Source organism: Zootoca vivipara, chromosome 6 (genome assembly GCF_965207765.1).
Source record: "Zootoca vivipara chromosome 6, rZooViv2.hap1.1, whole genome shotgun sequence".
Taxonomy (NCBI): Eukaryota; Metazoa; Chordata; class Lepidosauria; order Squamata; family Lacertidae; genus Zootoca; species Zootoca vivipara.
This window is the reverse complement of record NC_142589.1, coordinates 52,258,168-52,282,491: the sequence shown is the minus strand read 5'-3', so window position 1 is coordinate 52,282,491 and position 24,324 is coordinate 52,258,168. Positions and strand designations below refer to the sequence as shown.

At 43.8% G+C, this 24,324-nt stretch overlaps 1 protein-coding gene across 7 annotated transcripts in view; it reads left to right on the top strand.

The window, feature by feature from the left end:
* NUP93 (nucleoporin 93) overlaps nt 1-13,866 on the top strand; it is a 75,758-nt gene extending 61,892 nt beyond the window's left edge. For all 7 annotated transcript variants that reach the window (XM_035118338.3, XM_088672148.1, XM_088672149.1 and 4 more), the window contains 11 exons: nt 715-808; nt 1,399-1,590; nt 2,658-2,784; nt 2,923-2,995; nt 3,192-3,236; nt 4,148-4,264; nt 5,672-5,790; nt 7,041-7,158; nt 8,733-8,816; nt 10,814-10,942; nt 13,629-13,866. In XM_035118338.3, coding sequence (XP_034974229.3) covers nt 715-808; nt 1,399-1,590; nt 2,658-2,784; nt 2,923-2,995; nt 3,192-3,236; nt 4,148-4,264; nt 5,672-5,790; nt 7,041-7,158; nt 8,733-8,816; nt 10,814-10,942; nt 13,629-13,739 — 1,209 coding nt within the window. In that variant the 3' untranslated portion in view covers nt 13,740-13,866. The remainder of the gene's footprint in view (nt 1-714; nt 809-1,398; nt 1,591-2,657; nt 2,785-2,922; nt 2,996-3,191; nt 3,237-4,147; nt 4,265-5,671; nt 5,791-7,040; nt 7,159-8,732; nt 8,817-10,813; nt 10,943-13,628) is intronic.
* Nucleotides 13,867-24,324: the final 10,458 nt, after the last annotated feature.

The window sequence follows — 24,324 nt, the reverse complement described above, 5'->3', positions numbered from 1 at the left end:
ATGTATTTTCATATATTATCTGTAAGGTATTAACACAATCTTCTTGGGCAAAATAGTGGTGCCATTGTCATTTTCAAAATAGAGTCTTTCAACATCAGACCAAGTGTCTTGTTCCAGATGGACTTGAGACTCAGGGAGGAAGCGCTCTGTAGCACAGGACCTTCAAATTAGGGTCTCATCAGGCAAAGGCAGAGTCATATCAGGAATGTGGACAGAGGATTATTGGGAGCGTTTCCCTTTATATCAGGGATGGGGAATCTGTGTCCCCCTCCCCACTCCAAGATGTTGCTGGACTCCAACTCGCATCAGCCTTAGCCAGCATGGCCAATAATCAGGGGTTATGGGAATTGTAACATTTGGAAGGCCACAGGTTCCCCATCCCTGCTCTACACACTGTTGTCTCAGCAGAAGCCTTAAAAAGACTGGCCTGTCTAGTCGTCTTGTTAGGATGTGGAAAACTGAGGCTGAGAGAGGTCACTTGCCCAAAGCTATCTTGTGAACCCATGGATGAGGTAGAATATGTGGCTGTGCCTCTCAGAATCAGGATCACTTGCCTGTTTGTAAGAGCACATTTTGTTTGCATGGATGGTTTACCTGATTTTATTCAGATTGGTAGCAACCTTTGTTTGCTTTTCACTTGTTTGACTTTTGAAGAGAAGCTTTTTGTTGCATGCAAGGAAAGCCTTAGCATCACTTTCTCCCTCTCATGTGTAGCTGAACCAGGTGTGCTTTGATGATGATGGCTCCAACTCTCCCCAAGACAGGCTGACATTGTCTCAGTTCCAGAAGCAATTGCTTGAAGATTATGGTAAGTTAACCCAGAGACTTTGGAGTTCTGTATATGTATGCACACCTGGTAGTTTTTGTAAAATAAAGGCAGTGTAAAAAGTCGAGACCTTGAGTTAGAACTCCCATCATCCCTGACCACTGGTCCTGCTGGCTAGGGATGATGGGAGATGTAGTCCAACAACAGCTGGAGACCCAAGTTTGAGAAACATTGAGTTATAACCATTTAAAGGTGGACAAGCCAACTTAAATAGTTAAGGGAGCCTGAGAAATTGGTAATTCATGACTTGAATTACTGGCACATGAATCTAACATTACTAGTATTGTTTTAATAAAGGTTTATAATTTTATAAATTGTCAACCACCTTGAACATTTTCAGGCAGGGGGGGTTTAAGCTATAGATAATATTATTACTGCCTCTGCTACTTTACTTTTTATTTTAACTTTTTTCTAAATAATCATAGGTTGATTTGGTGCAATGCAAACAATGTTTTATTTTGTGACTAGTTTCCTTCAGCTTCCCTGATTAAAGCACGCCAGTGTGCTGTGTCAGGCACCATCCATGCTAGCTGTGAAAATACCTAACCCTTCATTCTTGTGTCTTTCTTCAGGCGAGTCGCATTTTGCAGTGAACCAGCAGCCATTTCTCTACTTCCAAGTGTTGTTTCTGACGGCTCAGTTTGAAGCTGCCATTGCTTTCCTCTTCCGCACAGAGCGCCTGCGCTGCCACGCCGTTCATGTTGCCTTGGTCCTCTTTGAACTAAAGCTGCTCCTGAAATCTTCTGGGCAGAGCGCACAGCTTTGTGAGTCTGGATTGTGTTCATCCTGCCCTTTCCCCATCTCGTTTGTATCCTGCACAGAATATAAAAGAAACCATCAGAGCAGATGACAGAAATTTGAAAAAAAAAAATAAGTGTTAGCTTTAAAAAAATGGATTAATTGCTTGATTGCCAATGAGAAATTGTGCCCAGATCAATGAAATGCAGATCTTTTGGACCTAACCTGGTTAGAGAAGGGATATAGCTCAGTTCTCTCAGTGACCAACCAGATAAATGCTTCAGGGAAACCTACAATCAGGATATGTGAACAACAGCAGTTTCCACACATAATCCCCAGCAGCCATTATTCAGAGGCATTTTGCTGCCTTTGGCACTGGCATTAGAACACAGCACTCATGACTACTAGCCATTGCTAGCTTTATTCTACATGCATTTATCCCTTGTTAAAATTGTCCAGGTTGCTGGCCATCACTACGTCTTATGGCAGCAAGTTCCATATGCTCTTCCTTTTACCTATTACGAGTCTTCCAACATTCAGCTTTATTGGATCATCTGTCCACTTTCTCTACACCCTTTATGATGTTATACTCCACTATCATGTCCCCTACCCAGCCCCTCATCATTTTTCTATGCCAAAACCCACCAAATACAGCAACCTTTTTCCAAGGTAAAGGTAAACGGCGTTTCCGTGCTGTCTGGCACAGTGTCCCATTTCACCAGAAGCCATTTAGTCATGCTGGCCACATGACACGGAAAGCTGTCTGCGAACAAACATTGGCTCCTTTGACCTGAAGCGAGATGAGCGCTGCACTCCATAGTCAAGTTTGACTGGACTTGACCATCCAGGGGTCCTTCACTTTTATCTTTTACCTTATTGTTCCAATCCTGCAGTGATTTTTTGGTTGTCCTCTTCTGAACATTTTCCAGCTCTACAATTCTTGCCCTTGTTGGTCCAGCCCTTTGATAAAGTTCCTTTATTCAAAGTGCTTGCCTGTGGTTAATCCCTGCAGACATACTGAACATCTTTCATATGAATGCTGCCTTGGTTGGGGGTAAAGAGAGATTCATCTGCCTGTCCTTTAACTTTTCAGTGAGCCACGAGGCAGGTGACCCTCTGGCCATCAGACGCTTGAATTTTGTCCGCCTGCTGATGCTCTACACCCGCAAGTTTGAGTCCACTGACCCTCGAGAAGCCCTGCAGTACTTCTACTTTCTCAGGTGGGCTCCTGTAGCAGCAACTGGAACATTGCTGTGGATTTTATGAAGGCTGGGGTGTTTTTTTAACAGCTGCTGTGTTAAAAGCAAAGCAGGAAGCAGTCAAGCTGCAGTGCTTTTCTTTCTGCTCTTCTTTTGCAGGAATGAGAAGGACAGCCAAGGGGACAATATGTTCTTGCGTTGTGTGAGCGAACTAGTGATTGAGAGCAGAGAGGTATGTCAGGTTCCAGTTGTACCTTTTCCTTCCTTAGTTTAGGGTGGAAATCACCCTTCTTCAAAAGGAACTTCCAGTGCAGCAGTGGAACCCCATCACCAGGGGTGTTAAATCCTTAAATCACTATATTGCAGTCATCCCTCAGAGTGTTAGCACACCCTCCTAACTTTGTTCTGTTTTTCCTTTTCTTGCATAGTTTGATATGATTCTTGGAAAGCTGGAGAATGATGGCAGTAGAAAAGTAAGTTAATATATAATGTTTCACCCCACCCCCACCCCATAATTCCCAAACTTTCCAAGGGCCTACAGAGCAGCCTGTTTCTGTACTGGTCTTTAAATACCCAAATAAGCAGTTTCTTGTGCCTCAAATAAACACACAGAAGATTATTCAGGCAGTCAGCTCAGCATTACAGGATGATAGAAAGAAACAATTAGCACAGGTTAGGGAACTAAACCCAGAAAAAAGTACAGATGTGTTCCTTCAGCCTTTTCAGATTCCTCATCAATCCCCTCCACCTCCTATTAGTGAAGGGCAAAGAAAACCAGTATGAAGGGGCAGATCAAGAGAAAGCCCCTTCCTCCTCATTCTTCTGATATCCCACCAGGGAAAAATGTGAAGTAGGTAGGTGTATGTATGCATATGTATATATATTATAGTTTCCAGCTATGGTTCTCCTATCCCATGAGACTTACTCAAAGGGCCTGACCATAACTTAAATCAAATAGTGCCAACATAATCATCCCTGCGGTGCCCATAATTCCACCTTGCCCTGTAGCCCCAGCAGACAGAGACCAAAGAGTGATTTTAGAATCAGAAAGGGAAGAAAGGCAATGGCATTTGCTTTCTGATACTGAGAAACTCACTGCCACAAGATTGTTAACAGATTGTTAACAGATTTAGATTACAATCTGAATCTAGGCACAAAATTGTGTATTTATATGTACCTTTAAAATCCATAAATAAGAATAAAAGGGGGGAGCATGGTGAGGAGGGAATCTCTATATTTTCCCAGAGATAATTTACAAATAAAATTAGCCATAATCTTGCATACAAAAATGTTGATGCCAGTTGATAAGACTTGACTAAAAGTTTATAGTATTTCTGTTGTCCAAGTATTTTATCTCCCTTCTTTATTTGTATTCTTTCATCAGCCTGGAGTGATTGATAAGTTTACTACAGACACTAAACCACTTATTAACAAAGTTGCTTCTGTGGCAGAAAGTAAAGGTCTCTTTGAAGAAGCTGCCAAACTTTATGACCTTGCCAAGGTAAGCAGGTTTTCATCACTGCTGGCCAAGAAGCTCGTTTAATTTTTAGATCAGTAAGGATTCGCTAGGAGGCATTGTGGTCTCTGGAAATGTGACCTGAATTTACAATGCTAGGGCCAGCTGCAACCTCTGAATCAAACTCTGCTAAAAAAAATTCTTTAGTTATCTGGCCCTGTATGTTTCTGGCCTTTATGTATCTGGCCTTTCAAGATTCCTTCTGTGCACCACTCTGAATAGTTAATCTTTGTAGAAAGGTTCACAGGATTGGACCACCAGATAGTAATATCTGGTTAGTAATGGCAATGTGTAAGTTACTAGCAGTTTAGCCATGTCAAATTGAAGAATAGCAGAGCAACACACAACAGTTATCTGAGCACTACAGGAACATTATTGGAACAGTGTCAACTCAATTTAGATCTGTTTTTCCTCCAACATCGGCACCCCTCCCAATTTCATATGCCAAACTGCCTTTGAAGCTGCATTAGCTGCACAATCAAAAAGAAGGTCAAACGTTCCACTGGGTTAGTAGAGTGAAATCAGCTCTTTGGACTCCAGCCTCATATATGTATTTTGCTCAACTGTGTGCTAGAAATAAAACAAAATTTTGCATGATCCAGATGCTGTGCAAACGTGAGCTGGAGTTTGTGATCTGTATCAGTTGTGCAGGTTGAACACAAATGGGTAATTTCTCAGATTTTTCATATGCTGTTTTGGCATAATTATTTCTGATTTTGCTTGAGATGAGAGGGACAAGGGCACTGAAGCCCCAGCCACTGAAATTCCCACTCAGCTGTTTCTCTGTTTTGAGTCTTCACCAGACCCAGGATGAGAAAAGGACAAGAAACCGCATTTGTTTGTTTATTTTTTAGTGAAAGTGGAGGCTCTCAGGGAGCAGAGCACTGTGGCCAGTACTATTACTCCTGTGCTATTCCTCCACTCCCTCCAAAGGATGATGCCATAGATCAGGAGCCAAGAACCCCTTTTTCTTAATGAAAGTTGCATTCCCTCAGGACTAATCTGTTGGGAGCCACATGCTGTCATTAGGGGCAGAGGGAGGACTGGAATCAAAAGTAGACAGAGGGTCCTCATTTCCCTCTTCCATTTCTATAACACACATGCATGCATGCACACACACACACACACACACACACACACATTTTCCTCTCCACCACAGGAGGGCCGCAGGTTCCACCCCTACCACAACCCAAATGTCTTTCTTAAAACTTATTCCATGTTCTCATACATTGCTTTTGCAGCTGAAGATCTCAGTTTTTCTTGGGACTTTCTACATTTTACCAAAAAAAGTCTCCCCCTGCTCCCCTACCCTGGACTCTCTTGGTTGTGTATCTTTGAAATGCATCTTCTTGTCTCTGCAGTTCTTCTCTTCCCTGTTTGCACTTTCCTTAGAATCCAGACAAAGTGCTTGAGTTGATGAACAAGTTGCTGAGTCCCGTGGTCTCTCAGATCAGCGCTCCTCAGTCAAACAAGGAGAGGCTGAAGAATATGGCACATTCCATTGCTGAGAGGTGAGAGAACAGCCTCCAGGAGGGGAACTGAGAAATACCTTTAACACCTTGAGAAATACCTTTAATGATGAGTTTGTTGAAAAGACACATGGCTTGGATGTGTCCTACACTGCTTTTTGTTGCTGTGCATTTTCATCATTCAGTCCTGCATGCTTGCCAGTGTGTGTGTGTGTGTGTGTGTGTGTGTGTGTGTGTGTGTGTGTGTAAATGTGTTATATGTGTGTGTAAATTTATGCCATTATCAAAACTGGAGAGGAGAAAGTCCACAGGAGAGTGAATCTAGAAATATAATCTGAACAGTTTTATACTTAAATTAATTCAGTAATTCTCCAACTCCGTTCTGTAATGAATGAATGAATTAAAGGCTTTTGTCAGTTCATAGAACCACCCACAGAGGAGGAGGTTCCCACACAAGCTGAGGAAAGCCTATGTTCTCCTTCAGTGTCCTGGCTTCTCCCATTTATTTCACCAACAGACATGCAAATCAAGCTAGGTTTCACCCCTTCTGGTGGGAGGAGCTCCCTGTCAAGTTCTGATCCTGCCTGCTCCCCGTAGTGTTGCTGTGCCCCTCTATCCCCTTGCCTACTCCATTGCCATCAGCTCAGAGCAGGGGCAGTCCAAAGTTATCTTCCACATGTGTTGCATGCAGTTGATCGCAAATTCTAACATTTCCAGCTTTTTTAAAAAGTCAGAAAGTAGGTGATGTGAAAGAGCCAGTACCAAGATAGACCTGGCATAAAGTAACTTCATGTGTTTCTCCCTCCCTTGGATCAGCTGGGTAGGGTAGCAACTCTAGTTTTCTTCACCATGGTTCTGAGTTGATCTCCAGTCCCCAAGCAGGTAACTCACTGAGCAAGGGTGGTGCAGAATGGTGTGTGCATGACACAGCTCCAGCCTAGGGCCAGTGGATCCAGCAGCAGAGAGACTAGAACTCCTTGGCCCTCCTTTCAGCTTGAAGTCACTGGTTGGCCCCTGGGCAGTTCTGTTATTTCAACCTCATTTCCTCCCTCCAGGCTGCAGTATGGAGAGAACAAGATTAACCGTCCTTACAGGGTTGCTGGAAAAATTGCTGAGAGAATATGTGGGAAGCAGTTTGAAGCACTATGTAAATGTGAAATATACTCATTCTAGGGGAAATGTCCTTTCTTGAAAGTTCAGCTGTCTGCAATTAGCAAGTGTTGCACACATATAGTACTGCAGCCTTTTCTCGGATGGAATGTGACTTGTTTCGGTTTCGGTTTTTTTTTCAGATATAAAGCACAAGGAATAAGTACAAAGAAACCCATTGACTCCACATTCTACCTCCTGTTAGACCTCATCACCTTTTTTGACGAATACCATGCCGGTCACATTGACAGGGCCTTCGATGTAAGTTTTTTGTCTAAGAAGATAAAGCTACTGGGATCTGCAGTTCGACGAGCCCAACAAGGAACATGTAGATAGCCTTGGACACTCACAGACAAGGCATGATGGAGATAGCCATTGCCTGCTGATTGCTTTTCTTGTGATCCTGTGCTTATGTAGCCCAAGAAAGCTGGTGAAGTAGAAATAAAGGGGGATTGGGACTCCAGGACTGGGACCTGTGGGAAAATCCTGTGAGCATGTAACAGGCAAGAGAGCAAGCCCTTACAGCAGGTTGTGGGGAATCTGTTGCTGGACTTCATCTCTTATCAGCCCTGACCATTGGCCATGCTGGCTGGGGCTGGTGGGAGTTGGGATTCCCCATTCATGCCCTGCAAGCATAGAACCAATGCTGGCAAATGTATTTATGACTGACGGTTGTGAAGCCTGACCTGAAAGTTGTTAAAATGTTACCAGGTCAGAGGGTAACCAGTGAGCTACCTGGGTGGATGGACTCTCCAGTTTCTGAGCAGGCATCATAGCCCACAAATCCTTCTGAACTACAGTCTCAGATGTCAGCACTGATCTGAATGCTCCTGGTTCTAGTCCTTTCCACCCCTAACAACCTCTGGTGCTTTATATACCAAGGTATACTTTCTTGGAATATGGAGATTCTGGTTTTGGCTGTCATGTCTAGTTCCTTTTAAAATTGTGGTCTTCCATGAATTTGGTTTAATCCTTTTTCTTAAAAAAACCATCTGGTTATCACAAACAGTAGTCAAGTAGGTAAAGCTGATTTGGGACTGTTCCACTTCAGATGGCAGGTGGGACTGAAGGTGACACATATTTTAATGTTTTTCTATACTGAAAACAAGAAACAAACTCCTAGCTGAGAAAAAGATGGATTCCAGCTCTTCCCCTTTCTCCATAGTGTGCCAGTTTGCTCTGTGCTGCAGGGAATGGTTTTTCATGAGGGAGTGTTTCAGTCTTTGGATTCCCCTGAAGTGGTTCAGACTGTTGTGCCTTCCCAACTTTGTGCCTTTCAGGTGTTTTGGACTGCAGCTCCTATCAGCTTCACCCAGCCTGGCCTTTGGGGAAGACTGCTTTATCACTGGATAAAGTGATCACTGTTCATTACTCCACCTTGGGCTAGGAATGCTCTTTGTTTGCCTCCTCAGGCATTTACTTGAACACCTTTTAAAGAGCAACAAAGCCCTGATGTGGCAACAGTGCAAACACTATAAAGATTCTGCTTTTCTGATGACCACCAGGAACTTAATTTAGAGAATTTTCCTGATCTTAGGCCCAATAAAGGGGACAACTGAATGGTCCTTAGCACAGTATTTCTGGTGGGAGATTTGCATAGTTTAAAGTCCTGTTATATGCTAAACTTGCCAATTAGTATGCACTCACAAGGTATGTACTAGGGTACATACAGAAGTTTGGTTCAGAGCTTAAATTAAACTGTATGCACTCAGTGCAAAAGGAGAGAGAGAGGAAAGGGGACTGAACACAGAAGAAGATATTGCACACACAAACTGCCTGCAAATTGTCATCTCCCTTCACAACAGTCCATTGTTACTCCTGTGCTTTCGTTACAGATCATGGAGCAGCTGAAACTGGTCCCCCTGAGTCAAGAATATGTGGAGGAAAGAGTAGCAGCCTTCAGGAATTTCAGTGATGAAGTAAGCAAGCCACGTCTGTTTGATCCTTCCCCTTTTCTTCCATGAGTTGTGCACATCCAGGCACCTCTGCCATGGGGGCCTACAGATGCTGTGCTTTGATTCCTTTCCTATTCTCAAGATGCATCTGCCTGCACTTGCTATCCCAGTGCCACTGACAAGGACAAGTGTGCAGTCAAACAGGTGCTGTATAGTTCCTGGCACTGAGGATCAGCGAGTGTCAGGTGGGGGCTTCACCCATGCCTGTGTCATTCTCTGTGATCCTCTTTATGTGCTGCCACACCTGACAGGAAGCTGCTGCTTCCATGATTCCAAATTGAAGCTCAGATGTATTTAACTGGAAGTAGGAAAAACTCTCCTAGGGAAGCTGTATCTTAGCTTCTTCTGCCACCTTGAGAGAGGTGGCATCATTCCCCCCCAAAACATAATTGTTGTGTTCCAGAGTGGCAGGAGGTCTTGCTGTTGTCGGGTCCCAGACACACAGTGGCTCACCTGAGCAGGGAATGGGTTCCCCCTTTCCTCTTCAGTGCCGTGAAATGCTCTGCATGCTGATCCCCATTTCCCAGCACCAAAGAGGGAAAGGGAAAGAGCTGCCTTACTTGTGTACTTACTTTCACACCGGAGCATTTGTTTTGGGTCAAAGATGTGAACAAGTTCTGTTTGCACTCTGAGTTTATGTTTGAAATCTGATGTCCCAGCATGATACTGGGTTGGGGACACTGGTCAATCCCCATATATTGATTCTGTTCCTGTGTCGATTTATTATGGATTTTTTGGAGGGGGGGGGAAATATTTGTTTTGTTGTCAGGTTGAGCTCCCTGCAAAACACAGCCTAAAGGGGACTGATAACATCCTGTTGCCTTTCTGTCAATAGTAATATTGTTGGGGTGGGTGGCAAATCTCTTCCTCTTGCTTAAGGAGGTGGAATTGAAAGTTACCTCCAATCTTTCAAACACATCTTAAAGAGGGCTTGTCGATAAGGTAATTGGTTCATTCTGCAAAGTGAACTTGGAAATCAAAAGACTGGATGGATGAATGGCAGCCAGGGGAAGTGGAAAAGGGGCTATGTGTGTTTTTTGGCTTCTAGCCTCAGAACATATTGATTTCGTGAGTCATCCATTTTGTCAGCTTTCAGCCAAAAGCTGCTTATCATTCATCAGTTGCTTCAGGGCTGCTTGGTCACAAAAACCAACACAGCAATTTGGCATTGTGGGGCTCGGCTCCTCATCAGAACACTAATCCTGGCTCAAAACTCTCACCCTTCAGTGAAAAGATGAATTTCCTGCTTCTCATTCCTTTATGATTAGTGAGTGAATGAAGTGTGCTTTCTTGACCTTTTTTAAAACAGAAAAAGAAAAATGAACACATCCAATTTTACCCAAACCTTATTTAATCCAAGGCTTAATTCTGGAACCTTATTATAGTATCAGCACTTGGTTTCTATCATCTACTTGTGCAGCAATTCTTAGTTTACAAGAATGCTTTAAAATTCTTATTCCTTAGTTTATCATTTATCTTAACTATTCTTCAGACTGTGCTCCACAGAATCCCAGGATTTCTCAGAAGCTTGTCTGGGGTTCCCCAATGCGAAGTTCAGGGATGATAGATAAGATTCCCTAAAAGACATCTTGCCCCTCCCTGCCAGTCTCCCCATGCAAAATGAAGCTGCAGGAAGGTGTTGGATGCCTCTACAAGGGCATGTTCAGTTCACCCTTGGTGTGTTAACTGGAAGGGTTCTACAGATTGAGCTGTAATAGACCTACCCAGTACCTGACATAAACTGCATCTGCACCCTACAGCATGTCCCTGATCTTTTGCAATTTGCATAGGGAAAGCTGGGAAACTGTCCATTAATGACATAAGTATGTTCCTGTGTGTCTAGTTTTCTCTAGCCTTAAGCCTTGTTGGTTGAATGTGGTGTATCAAGAAAGTTCAATACCCTTGGCTCTCTTCCTTGTCTTTCATTCCTTTCTGCATTTTATTTTCCCTTGTTTTCGCAGATCAGACACAATCTGTCAGAGGTCCTCCTTGCAACAATGAATATTTTGTTTACCCAGTACAAGAGGTTGAAAGGCACCAGCCCAGCCACCCCTGCCAGGCCCCCTCGTGTCATGGAGGACCGAGATTTGGTAAGCTTCTCTTCCCTCAATCCCGTAAGACGCTGTGTAGGTCAGGGATGGAGAACCTGTGCTCCTTCTGATGTTGTTTGACTCTGGCTCCCATCAGCCCCAGCCAGCTTGACCCAATGGTCAATCCTTGGACCCATTCCTATCCTTGGACCACACTGGCACATGTGAATGCTAAGAAAACTCCCTGAGCTTAGATGCCTATCTTGAAATGCAAGCCCACCTTATTGTTTTCTGGGCCAGGATAAGCCTGCTTTCCTTTTACTGGGGAGGCAGACCAAAAAAGTGAATTGGCAAAGGTCATGCCATGAATGCATCTGAAGTTTGCACCTTTGGCAGCACTGGAAGAGTCCTCTCTTTGGAAACTCCCATTCACAGCAGGGTTTGGGCCCATGGAAAGGTCCCCTCCTCTGGGCATGTGAATTATTGTTTCATGGCATACCCTTGTGTTCACACAACCTCACTCCCTTTCTCTTTCTTTCTTTGGAAACTCCATTTCAACTGATTTAGAGATGGGGACCCAAAGGAGGTGTTTTCCTGTCCCATATACCTGCATTGTGCCCAAACCTTACTAATTTGGAAGTTTGGAAACACCACCTCATCCACACTTGACTCTTTTTCTGCCTGTTAAGTCTTGAGTCAGATGGAAATCCGTAAAAAGTAGTACTAAGAGAATACAAATCCAGCCATTTCAGTGTCATTGCAGGTCATAACAATCATGTTTATTTGCTTTGGGATTTTTACTGGCGCCAAAGGGCATTCTCATGCCCCCTTGAGAAAGGAAAGGGAAAGTCATTGGCACTGAATGCATTTGGGAGGTACCAGCGGAGGTATTTGGGTGGCTCCTGGTTTTGATTAAATAATTTATAACAAATGGAACACCTGCACCTCCAGGCCTCCTTTAACCTCGGTAGAGAGGGCAACAGCAATTCAGTTCTAAATTGTTTTCCACAAACAAGGACGGGAAGAAAGGGGCTACACCATCCGTGCCAATCTGTCCCCAAAAGGCCTTTGAGGGCAATGGTATTTTCAGTCTCCAAACAGAGCTGCATCATCATAATCTTCTACTGCTTATTTGTCGAGAAGTTCCTCATAACATATTATTTTATTTCATAAAATGTATATACCACTTGGTTTAAATAAAAAAAGCCCCTCAGATCCAAAGATTACAGAGAAATAGTGCTAATGTTCATCAGCATTCTGACGGCACCTTGCCCTGAAATGCCTGATGGCAACTCCCAGTGGCATCATGTAGATATTAAATAGCACTGGGGACAGAGTAGTGCTCTGTGGCACCCTATAGCATAACTGCCAAGGGGCCTAAAATAATTCTTCCAATGCTACTCTCTGGACTTGGTTCCCTAGGTAGGACTAGAGCCACTGTGACACATTGCCCCAAATTTTCATTCTACAGAAAACCGCAGAGACACAAGCAGGAACAAGGTCACCCTCCCCCGTGCTGTTCCCTGTAAAGTTAATCCATCAGGGCCACCAAGGCCAATTCAGTCCCAGACCTGAACCCAGATTATTCCAAACTCAATAATCTGGGTCATCCAGGAATGCTCACAGCTAGCTCTCTGCAACCCTTTCCACCACCTACCCCCCAATAAAAGGTGTATTTGTAACTGGTCTTTGCAGTTCAAGGGGTCCAGGGCTGATTTTTTTTAAGGAGCTGCTGCCCCACCACCTATTTCAAGGCAGTAGGGACTGTCCCCTCATGCAGTGAAGCATTAGCCACTTTCTGGATCCAGCTAGCCAGCCCCCCTATTGTTAGATTTAATAAGCCAAAAGGGACAGGAATCAAGAGGGCACAGGGTCAGACATATTGCCACCAGTTCCAGTCAGCTGCCTGCATTACCTGATACTGATCCCGCAACCCATCTGGCATTGGGTACTTGATCAGGAACTGCAACACTTGCACAGTCAAGATTTCTCTGAAGTGAAGTGGCTTTATCCTCAAAGTGCATGGCTAGTCAGTCTCAGCAAGGGTCCTTGGGTGCTCCAGAGGTCCCTCCCCCACCATGGGAGTCAGTAACTGCGAGACCTTCCAAAATAACTACCGGCTGGGTGTTCGAGGATAAGGAGTTTTTGTGAGGCGAAAGTTCAGTTAATTCTGAACTATTTCTGAAAGCATATCAGGCAAACTTGGCCCTCCAGATGTTTTGGGACTACAACTCCCATCATCCCTAGCTAACAGGACCAGTGGTCAGGGATGATGGGAATTGTAGTCCCAAAACTTCTGGATGGCCAAGTTTGCCTATGTCTGAAGCATATGGTCACTTGAACCACATATTTCAACTGATGGAAGCAGAGCCCAACACATATTTATTTGTTGCTTTTATAACTCAAGATATCAGGGGTTGAACCTAGACTTTCTACATGCATAGAAGGTCCTCTGCCAACAATTGTGCTCTGTGACCTTTGCTCTTCCTCTAAGTGCAATATTACCCAGCCCCCACAGATTACTCCTGGTTGCACTAAACACATACATCCATTTCTGGGAGGGAAAGTGTCAGCCACACAAGCTGATGGCCATGTCGCTTGGTGGTCTACAGCTTCATATATATTTTTTACATACTTTGAATTTAGATCTGTCCACCCACCCTTTTCATTCTAAGAAGAGTCTCTCACCCAACGTCCATCTCCAGTTAAAATATAAGTCAAAGTGTTCTGTTTCTGTGCTTTGTAGAAACTCCGATCTCAAGCTCGGGCGCTGATCACCTTTGCCGGCATGATCCCCTACCGAACCTCAGGAGACACCAATGCACGGCTGGTGCAGATGGAGGTCCTCATGAACTAGGCGCCTTGTGGAAACCTGCCAGATGCTGTTGGTACCCTCAGTGGGCAGCCCAGTTTAAGTTGTTTTTTTTTTTTTTGCTTTTTGTATTATGTACTTTGTCAACCACAATAAATTTTTTTGGTTTATATTTGTTTTGACATTTTGCTTTACTTTTGCCATTATTTATGTTCACTTATTCATTTATTTTGCTTTTTGCAATATTTCTTTGTTTCGAGAAGCGGGGGAAGGGGGAAGCTCATTTTAATGAAGGAGCAGGATCTATGGAGGCAGCTACTGTGTCTTTTATTTTAATTCCTCAGGCAGGGGTCACCAATGTTTTTCAGTCCATGGGCACATTTTTGATTTTTAAGCAAGTGCCATAGGTATATCCCCTCCTTGGACATTTCTCTCCCCGCATCAACCTCCCCTCCCCCCGCCCAATCCCTGGGAGACAGAAAAAGAGAAAGGACACACACACACACACACACTTTCCCAAGTGATCTGAGTAAAAGTTTGAATTAGCAAATTTAATTCAAGCCTGTGGAAGTGGGAAAGTGTCACTCAGTTTTCTCTTTCAGTTCCATGTCCTTCTCAGGGAGAAACAGGTTACCATTCTCACCACCTCATGAACAGGGGGTGGGCAGTAAGATAAGGTTTATCTTAGATTTTGTGGGTGTCAGGGGAAAACCTCGAGGGTGCTGTTGCGCTTATGGGCACCATGTTGGCAACTCTTCTCCTAGGAAATTGATGAGGCTTGATTTCTACTGCTGTGAGATGCGGGAGATGTGTTGGTCCTAAATTATATCATACAATTAACTCTTACCTGCACTGGCTGCAGGATATTTGAATCCCAAAGCCGTCTTGTACAAATGACATATCCACTAGCTGAAGCCCACCCCCTTCTTACAGCAAACCCTCCCCCCCCCACCTGTACATCTCTGGTGGATCTTCCAGCCCTCAAGGGTGGATTTTCAGGGGGTACAGATGATGGCAGTGTGGAAAGGGGCAGGCAGGGACTCCTTGTTGCTTGAGTGGAGCCCCATTCATGCATCCTTGGGTTCAAGCCATCTTGCTGCTCAATTTCTGCAGCATTCCCTCACATGCAATGGCATGCACTCCTTTGGAAAGCAGGGAGGTGCTGCTGAATACTTCTAGAGCATGGGTAGGCAAACTAAGGCCTGGGGGTCGGATCCAGCCCAATCGCCTTCTAAATCCGGCCCGCAGACAGTCTGGGAATCAGCGTGTTTTTACATGAGTAGAATGTGTGCTTTTATTTAAAATGCATCTCTGGGTTATTTGTGGGGCCTGCCTGGTGTTTTTACATGAGTAGAATGTGTGCTTTTATTTAAAATGAATCTCTGGGTTATTTGTGGGGCATAGGAATTTGTTCATATTTTTTTTCAAAATATAGTCTGCCCCCCCCCCAGGTCTGAGGGACAGTGGACCGGCCCCCTGCTGAAAAAGTTTGCTGACCCCTGTTCTAGAGGCTGTTTAGGTCCACGATTCTCCAACGGTGAGGTCAGCGTCTCCAATTTCAGTGTGGGAAGCAGCGTCCTCCCTGCCTCCTCATAGTCTAGACCTTGTGTCTAGACTTCAGTGCTTCCATGGATCAGGAAGGTGTAGAGTGAAACTATAAGAACTGCCATTGAAAACTTCAGCATCTGGGGTTCAATTCTTCCCCTCCATAAGATATAGCACAACTGGCTTCCAGTTGATCCTGGTAGCATCTTCATGCCAAGCATTCCTCCACTTCTGCTAGTGATGACTAGTGATCCTGAGCAGGGAGGGATGCTCATCACCATGATATTAGGACACAAGGTAAGTTACCAACCTAGTGCCCCCTGAATGTTTAGTAGGTGGAAACTGTAGTTCAAAACATCCAGAGGGCACCAGATTAGCAAAGGCTGTTCTACCTATTATGGAGGGAAGGGAGGGAGTCTGAGGTGGGGCTGCCATAAAAAAAGCAGGAGCCCCACTTCATAGAGTTCCAGAGTTGGCTTCTCCCTTCTTTGTGGGTGTTCATGGGAAACCCAGAATCAATCAGAATATGATTAAGCAAATCAGCCTCAACTGCTCTGATGGTTTTGTTTATTTAAAATATATCTTAACCACCTTCATTAAATGATTCCAGGGTAAAACACAAGACGGAACTTACAAATAGATTTTAAAACCAACAAACTTAGCAAAATGCAACGAGACAAAAAGCAAACAGAAACCCAACAAAGCCAAAGAGTGGAACAGGGCCAACAAAAAACAATCACTAACCTACAGCATGATTTTCTAATCGGCTGCTTTGTCGTGGCTTATTCCAAAAGTGATTTTTTAAAAAAAGGCAATAACAGAGAAAACATAAAGAAGAGGGGGAAGGATGAGATTAAAGAGCTGGAGAGAATATGATAGGAATTCCTGAAGGGAAATCTGTGTAAGTGCTGTGGGTGCCAGTCAGAAAGACAGTTGTGTATGGCGTGACATAATACAAAATAGCTGCCACACCTAAAAGAGCAGAAAAAGAGACAAGTGTGCCACCCGAATAAATGGGGGAAGGGAGAGATGCCAATGCCAGCCTCTGCCACTCACAAACAATTTGCCATTTCCTTTTTTCAGAAGTGGGGGGGGGCAACCATGGCATCCAGTGACATGAAAGCATGTTTAAGGGGGCATGTTCACTGGAGGAGAAGTTGAAATAGGGCAAACAGCCTCTGGCATTGTGGATTTTGGAGGAGATATTTACTGAGACCTTTCTGCAGATGGCAAGAGCTGCTGGTGAGCACATTGGTGCCCATGGGCACCATGTTGGTGACCCTTGGCCAAGAAGTCATGGCTGTGTGGCAAGTGACTGTAAGTTGCTAAACCCAATCCACATGTACATACATACATACATACATACATACATACATACATACATACGGAACCCAGGTGCACAAGAAGTTGCCTGGAGTAGCCATATTTTAAGGAGTGCCAGTCAAACTGTGGAGACAGAAGGGCCAGACGCAAGATCACTTGCTGTATTTCAGATGATGCTTGGGCACAGCTCTTGGGATAATACGATACAGTGTCAGGTGTCTTGGGTCAGCCTTGCACATGCACACCCCAAACCACATTACATTTTTACAGTAAAACCACCATTCTTTAAAGGTGTACAAGTTTATTGAGACATGAACTAGGCAACAGCCTGTGTAGGTGCACTGGGGTGGGTGGTGAAGATGATGGACAGGTAGATACCCACACAGGTCAAGGTGTGCAGGTAAGGGGAGATGAAAACCCAACTGCAGTACCTGTGAGTCAATCACCTGCTCAGAGCATGAATTGCAAAGGATCAATAAACCCCATAGCTGAGGATTAATTTCCATGACGCTATCACGTATGAGATGATGAGTCTTTGTCGGAGAAGACAAGCCTAAACCATGATTTAAGTCCTGATGAAATTGAGTTGGATCTGTCAATGAGCCCAGTGTGTTGAAAACTCACATTTGTGCCATTTCTACTGTCAGGAAAAGGGCAGCATAATAGCCTGGGGTTGGAGTTGGATATTCTGAGCCAGTAATTTATTGTAGTCCAGCTTCAAGGCTTTGAAATAAAGGCTGCTTGTGTTCCATAAAAATTAGGCTAAAAGCATTTAAGATAAATGCAGAGCTAAACCAACTTTGGGTATCTCATAATAACTTGTTTCCCTGATGAAATGATTCAGGGTGACATCTGACTAAATCATTGTCAGGTTGACCTGTTGAAAGCAATGGATTTAAGTTAAGTGTTGACTAATAGGCTCTTTAAAAGGTCCTTCTGCAATCGGAAAAGCACAATTTGATATATAGATATATAGGGATGCGGGTGGCGCTGAGGGTTAAACCACAGAGCCTAGGGCTTGTCGATCAGAAGGTCGGCAGTTCGAATCCCCGCAACGGGGTGAGCTCCCATTGCTCGGTCCCAGCTCCTGCCAACCTAGCAGTTCGAAAGCACATCAAAGTGCAAGTGGATAAATAGGTACCGCTATAGCGGGAAGGTAAACGACGTTTCCATGTGCTGCCCTGGTTCACCAGAAGCGGCGTTGTCATGCTGGCCACATGACCTGGAAGCTCCCTCAGCCAATAATGCGAGATGAGCGCCGCAACCCCAGAGTCGGTCACGACTGGACCTAATGGTCAGGGGTCCCTTTATCTTTATATATAGAAAAACACTGCTAGAATATAAACAAAAGTTAAAATATATGATGACAAACTGTTCAAGGAAAGAAAGAAACGTTTGCTTCCAATCAATCAACAAGCAACTATCTCGAATCTCAGTCTGCAAATCTACCCACTCTTTTCTATTGATTGGAAAATACTAGGATTACTCTATCCAGTAACTCAGTACCAGTATAAAGGGAACAAAGGGAGGGTGTTAACTTATTATTTGCATCTTCCATGTTTAAGCCAGAACCCCTGCAGGTCTCTTCCCCCCCCCCCATGAAACTAATTCTCAGCTAATAATAATTTAACAATAATGTATGTGTGTGCCTTTCAACCCTGTGTGAATTACAGCTTGCTCCCAACCACCTGATTTCAGTAAAAACTGGCAAAGCAGCACTGGCGTGGCCCCTGTTCATTGAGACATCACAAGACAGGACCAGCTAGTGTGGATTGAACTAGTCAGCTCAGCTTTGCACAGCCTGCTACTCTCCAGATGTTCAGAAACAATTACAGTAATGTATAGAAAACTTAATGGAATAATGCAAAACATCAAAACTATCAAACTGAAGTCTCTGAAAGTCCTTGAATAAGTCACGGTGCCAGACTTTACCTGGCGGAGATCAAGCTTGTAAAGCTTTGTATAATTGGCAAATGTCCAGTTCTGATGTCCGACTCTGAACTCTGCTGAACAGTGTTTCCGGATAGGAACTACTGTTTCATTCAGTTCTTCACCAGCCAATTAGTTCAACAAACACTTGTAGAAAGATGTGTAATTTCTTCATTAACCAATCTTTTTTCGAATTGATATACATGAGAATGAAAAATACTCTGGAACAGTGCTCATGCGGTTATGTAGTCACTGTACAGAGTTGGACATCAGAATTGGACATTTGCCGAATATACAAAGCTTTACAAGCTTGATCTCCGCCAGGTAAAGTCTGGCACCATGACTTATTCAAGGACTTTCAGAGACTTCAGTTTGATAGTTTTGATGTTTTGCAATATTCCATAAAGTTTTCTATGCTGTAATTGTTTCTGGCCATCGTGTTGCTTTTGATTTTGCTGGGTCATATTTTGCAACACAGGGGTTTGTTTGTTTGTTTGTTTGTTTACTCTCCAGATGTTGTCAGACTGGAACTCCCATCACCCCCCACCAGGCACTTTCACTGCATGCTCACGACAGCAACTTCCCTCCTGATGCCAAACAAATGAATAATGCTTCTTTAATTTCAAAGATGTATGAAAGGTTCTGCTGAAAGAAGAAATGATCGTTCACAGTCTCTCTTCTAAAATGTTTTCTGTGCGTTTTTCAGGGAATGGGCACCGTGTTCCTAAGGTCTTCTAGTAAATTTATCTTGGCACAACATCTCCACAGTGGCTAGAAGCGGATTTGTGTCACCTGACTGTTCTCATTGGAGTTGGGAAGAATTTGGTTCTCCTGTTGGCAAAAGGGAATTGGGAGGGTCATTTATGCCATGGTAGCTTAAAGCAGGGCATGATGTAGCATCCATTTTCTTTATTTCAACCGTCCTAAGTTTAATTTTAATCATATTGAGGCTAATAGCCCTAAAACTTGCTTCATTTGGAGAAATTAAGAGACATCCCTGCTTTAGATAACAATCCTGTGCATTTGGTGGACTGGGCACAATCCACTCATAATTGAAGCCCTGTTGATTTCAGTGGGAATCAAATGTGTGCATAAATCTCTCCCGTTGAAAACAATGCAATGCCAAAGTGCCTAATTCTGAGTGGGTTGTGCCCTTTCTCTGGGATAAACCCCACAAATTTCAATGGGTTCAAATAAATGTTTATAGGATTGGGCTGGATATTGATGGAGGTCAGTATAATCACCAGCAAAGGAAAGTTGGTGGGTTCGGAAAAGGAAATATTAAAGATTGCTTCCTCCTTCAAAAGGTAAAAGGTATGGAGATTTGGTAGTGCTGTTAAAAACAAACAAACACATATACTGAATAAATGGTAAAAGGTGGGTGATCTCAAAAGGAATTGACAGTTTTAAACATGTTGTTTTTATCAGCCACTGTTTTTTTCAACTTCTGTACATGATAATGCGGCTGTGTGGCTCACTTTGCAAAGGACAGTCTTTTGCTGCTGTTATTAACTATTTTTTAAACTTGACTTTTCCAAAATCAAAAACAAATATAACAATATACATTAAATCATAACAGTAGATGTAAGGGAGTAGAATATCTGGAGGTCCTGCCCAGTGCCCAGACAGTCAAGCAAATAGAGCTGTACTGTATCAGAAAATTTCCCATTTTTCTTGTGGTTATGGTCACCTTCTCATTTGCTGCCAGTTATGTCCTCTGTCTACTGTATAATGGTGGTGTCCAAAACCATATTCATGGGGCTGATGACTTCTGACCCAAAGGACATTCCTCTCATTGAAGGGCCTTCCCCATTCCAAGTTCAGTTTAAAGATAAGAAAGGAAAGCTAGAGAAACCTTGAAGTTGCCCATCAACAGTTTAACTCCCTGACAGATTGATCAGCCACATCTGGCCAGTCTTCCCCACTATGATAAATGACATGGATTTTGTTCCTGTTTAAAGACGGTGGACTGTATCCAATTGAATTGTACTCAGATCATGCCCACTAAAATTAATTAAATTAGTTAGGTGTAGAATGAATCTATTTTGCTTCTTGTTGGTTGTCATCATTGACCTGTTGCTTGCATTAGATCCTGTGATGGGCCCTGGGGTTTGAATGAATGAAATAGCCTAAGAAGAAGAGTAAAAAAAATGCAAGTGTTTTTTTAAAAAAACAAAAAAGTAGTGCAACTTGTTCTTGAAATGAGACATCGGCAAGCTGTTTTCCAAGGTGGATCAGGAGCCTGGCAGCCCCCAGCCTGGAGTCACGGTATTGTTGCTGCAGCTGGTGTTGTGAATCAGGCCGACAAAAAGCGCGTCTTACTATCCGGCTATTTCACTACACCAGGGTTGCATCATACCACTTGCCTTCCCTACACATCCAGCATCGGAGAGGCTGCAGATTCACTCCAGTGTCATTTCAGTTGACTCTCTTCCATTCCTCTTTTGCCGCAGACTCTCTTCCCAACGCAGCTGGGATGTGAGTTTTGAAAATAAAGCTGCTTCAACAGCAGATGTGTGTGCGTGTTTATATGTGTGTGTTGCTTCCATGATATTCTGAGTGTGAAAACCACGGACTGCTTTATATCCAGGCTTTGGAGAGCCGCTGGGCAAGAGTGGTCGTACATCCTCCTTTTCTGCGGATAGTCCTCTCTATGACGGGCTGCCTGATAAACATCTGGTTTAGAGCTCGCTAAGGAGAGAGAGCAGGACCATCAACTGCAAACTCTGCTGATGCTTGTATCACCTGGTCAAAGCCTTCCACACTAGGGGGAGATGGGCTGTATTTCTGTTTAGAGTAATTTTCCCCCATTGCATGTCTGTGCTCTTTAAATTAGTAAAGACACATTTTAGGCACATCTTTCTCCAGTGGTGGCGGCAGTGGTTATGGTGATGTGCAAGTAATTCCTGACTCCCTGGCTTTGCTGCTCCACTGCTTCCCCGCTGTGTTGTGAGCACCTTTCAGCTGGGAGGTGCATGCCACACCAGAAAGTAGATAAGAGTTCTTCAGGGAATAGACCACAGCTCAGAGGCAGAGCCCAGACACTGTACACAGAAGGTTCCAGCTTCAATCTCTTGTCCTTACAAAAGGACAATTCAACGAGTAATGGGGAAGACTTCACTTGGCCTGAAACCTTTGCAGTGGGAGGAGTTAGTACTAGCCATCCTGGCTATGTTCCATCTCCATAGCTATGTTCTACCTCCAATGTCAGAAGCAGTGTACTGGGAATCACAAGTGGGGAGAGAGCTGTTGTGTTCAGGTCCTGCTTGCAGGCTTCCAAGTGGTGTCTGGTTGGACCACTGAGAAAACAGAAAGCTGGACAGGATGGGGCTTTGGCCTGATCCTGCAGCCAGGCTCTTCTCACATTCTTGTGAGTGTGGTTTTCCCCAAAGTCCTAAATGAAAACAGCCTGGCATTATTTTGGATTTCTCCCTCTGCCTCTCCAACTGGTGTCTAAAAGCCGAGTCCCAAAGCTGAATTGGCCCACCCTCTGAAGCCAGCTGTAATTTGCAAAGGCCAGTTCCATCTGTGAGAGCAGCCAGGGCCAGCCCTACGGCCAGGCTGGGCGGCGCAGGGCACCACGGCGCCAGCCCGCCAGGGGGGCGCCGCGAGCTGTGCCCGCCCACTGACCGGCCGGCCCGCCCCGCAGCTGCATCCACGGCAACCGTGCTGTGCCTGCCCACCACACTGGGAAACGGGGCGGGGAGCGCCGGAGGGATCTGGCGCACCACGGCGCCAGGGGCGCTTAAGACGGCCCTGAGAGCAGCCTTGGCTTCTCAGTGGTTATGCAAGTGCCCTTGGAGACATGAAAAATTCGGCCATGGAGCCATGCAGTTGTAGCAGTTCTCATGAGGGTGGTGACTGGAGTGGGGAGAGGCTGTGTTTGTGGGCTGGTTCTTTGGTGTCATGGGAAGTACTGTAGTTCAGTGGCAGAGCCCCTGCTTTGATTGCAGAAGGTCCAAGGTTCAATACCCAATGGCCTCTTCAGGTAGGACTGGACTGGTGGTCTGACTCTGGTATAAGGCAGGGGTGAAACAGCAATGCAATCAGTAACCCCCAAGGAGGAACTTGCTAACACAACAATCAGGACTCCTTAATAAAAACTTGCACAACACAGTAGCTAAAATATATCCTGGTTTTTTAAAAAAAATAAAAAAATAAATATAAAGTCTGCTGCATTCAACAAACACCCCAGAGGCACAGCAGAAAACATTTTCAAATTAACCTGACGAAATGAGTCACAACGCTGAATTTCAAGTGGCTTTTCCAGGGTGAGAACTGAGCTTTATGGCTGGGCTTTGACTGGCTGTCTTTCGAGATCCTTATCTGTCACTGCTTTTAAATTGCCATGTGACTTTGGAACGCAAGCCTCCCAGTGCGATGGGCAACAGCAAACTCGCTTTGCATAATTTCCTGGCAAATTTTCTTAACTAGGAATGCTCATGATAGGCTATCCAGTATGCTCTGGAAATGAAACATTTTCAACATCACTGTTTTACTTCTAAAAGTAGTTGAAAATTGGAAGAAGAAGAGGATATTATTATTATTATTATTATTATTATTATTATTATTAATTATTATTATCATCATTATTATTTGCATTAATATCTCACCTTTCCTCCAAGAAGCTGAAGGAAATATACACGGTGTCTGCTCCTCCCCCATATCATTCTTAGAAGAAGCCTATGAGGTTGGTTAGGCTGAGAGAGACTGGCCTGTGCTTACCCCATGCCTGAGAGCAGGATTTGAGCCTGGGCCTCCCTATTCCTGGTCTGATACTAACGGCAGCACCACACAGGCTTGAGTTCTACTTGATTTTAAACTAGGCAAGTTGGTCTGTGCTTGGGCCTTTTAAGATCTGAAAACTGACCTGCAATGGGAAATAACACTTTCCGGGGGAAATAATTCAGAGGTGATTTTTTTGTGAGAATGGGGTTTTTATTGCAGAGAAGGATTAATACCTCTTCCCGCAAAGTGTGGCCCCATTCAGGATTGGTTCCCTCAATGACTTAAACATGGGAGGAAAAACAAGAGAAGCACGTTTCACATTGCACACAGTTTGGCTTTTAAACTATAGCACAGAAAATGTACTTGTTATCTTTCCTTTCATATCTGCTGTTTATTTTAATTCTCTTTTTTAAATTCATTGTTAGATGTAAAGGGGGGCATTTGAAAATTGAAATTGGTTTTATTATATTTTCCTACCCTTTCTTGAAGGAGCAGAGCACAATGTGTATGCATTTCATCCCTTGTATCTTCACAACAGCCCTGCGAGGTAAATTAGGCTGAGAAACGGTAGCCAGTACAAAGTCACCCAGTGTACTTCATGGCTGAGTATGGATCTGAACCCAGGTCTCTCCACTCTAGGCCCAATCTACCAGGCAACAATGAAACTGACTTGTCTAGTTCACTTGTTCTTTATCAGAATTAATCATATCACAATATTAAAATGTTGCTGAAACTTTTCATGTTAATTATTGTGTTTTTATAAAACATTTCAATAGTGAACAAATAAAGACCATTTGCTTGTTTGTTGTTTCTTTCCTTCCATTAATCTTAACTTTTCTCATATTAATGTTGCAAGATCTAAGGCTTTCTGCATCTCCTTAGGTAAAAATCATTTCTTGGCTGTTCTGATCTTATCTGCCTTATGACACTTCCTTTCCATCTGTAGTCCAATAATTTGCAATGAAATGGGTCAGTGACTCTTTTATCTGTGGCATAAAGTGAATTTAAGAGCTTTGCCACAATAACCCCCTTTTAAAAACAGACATTTGTGATTAGGAAAGTGATGGGAAAATGCAAAACAACAACAACAACAACAACAACAACA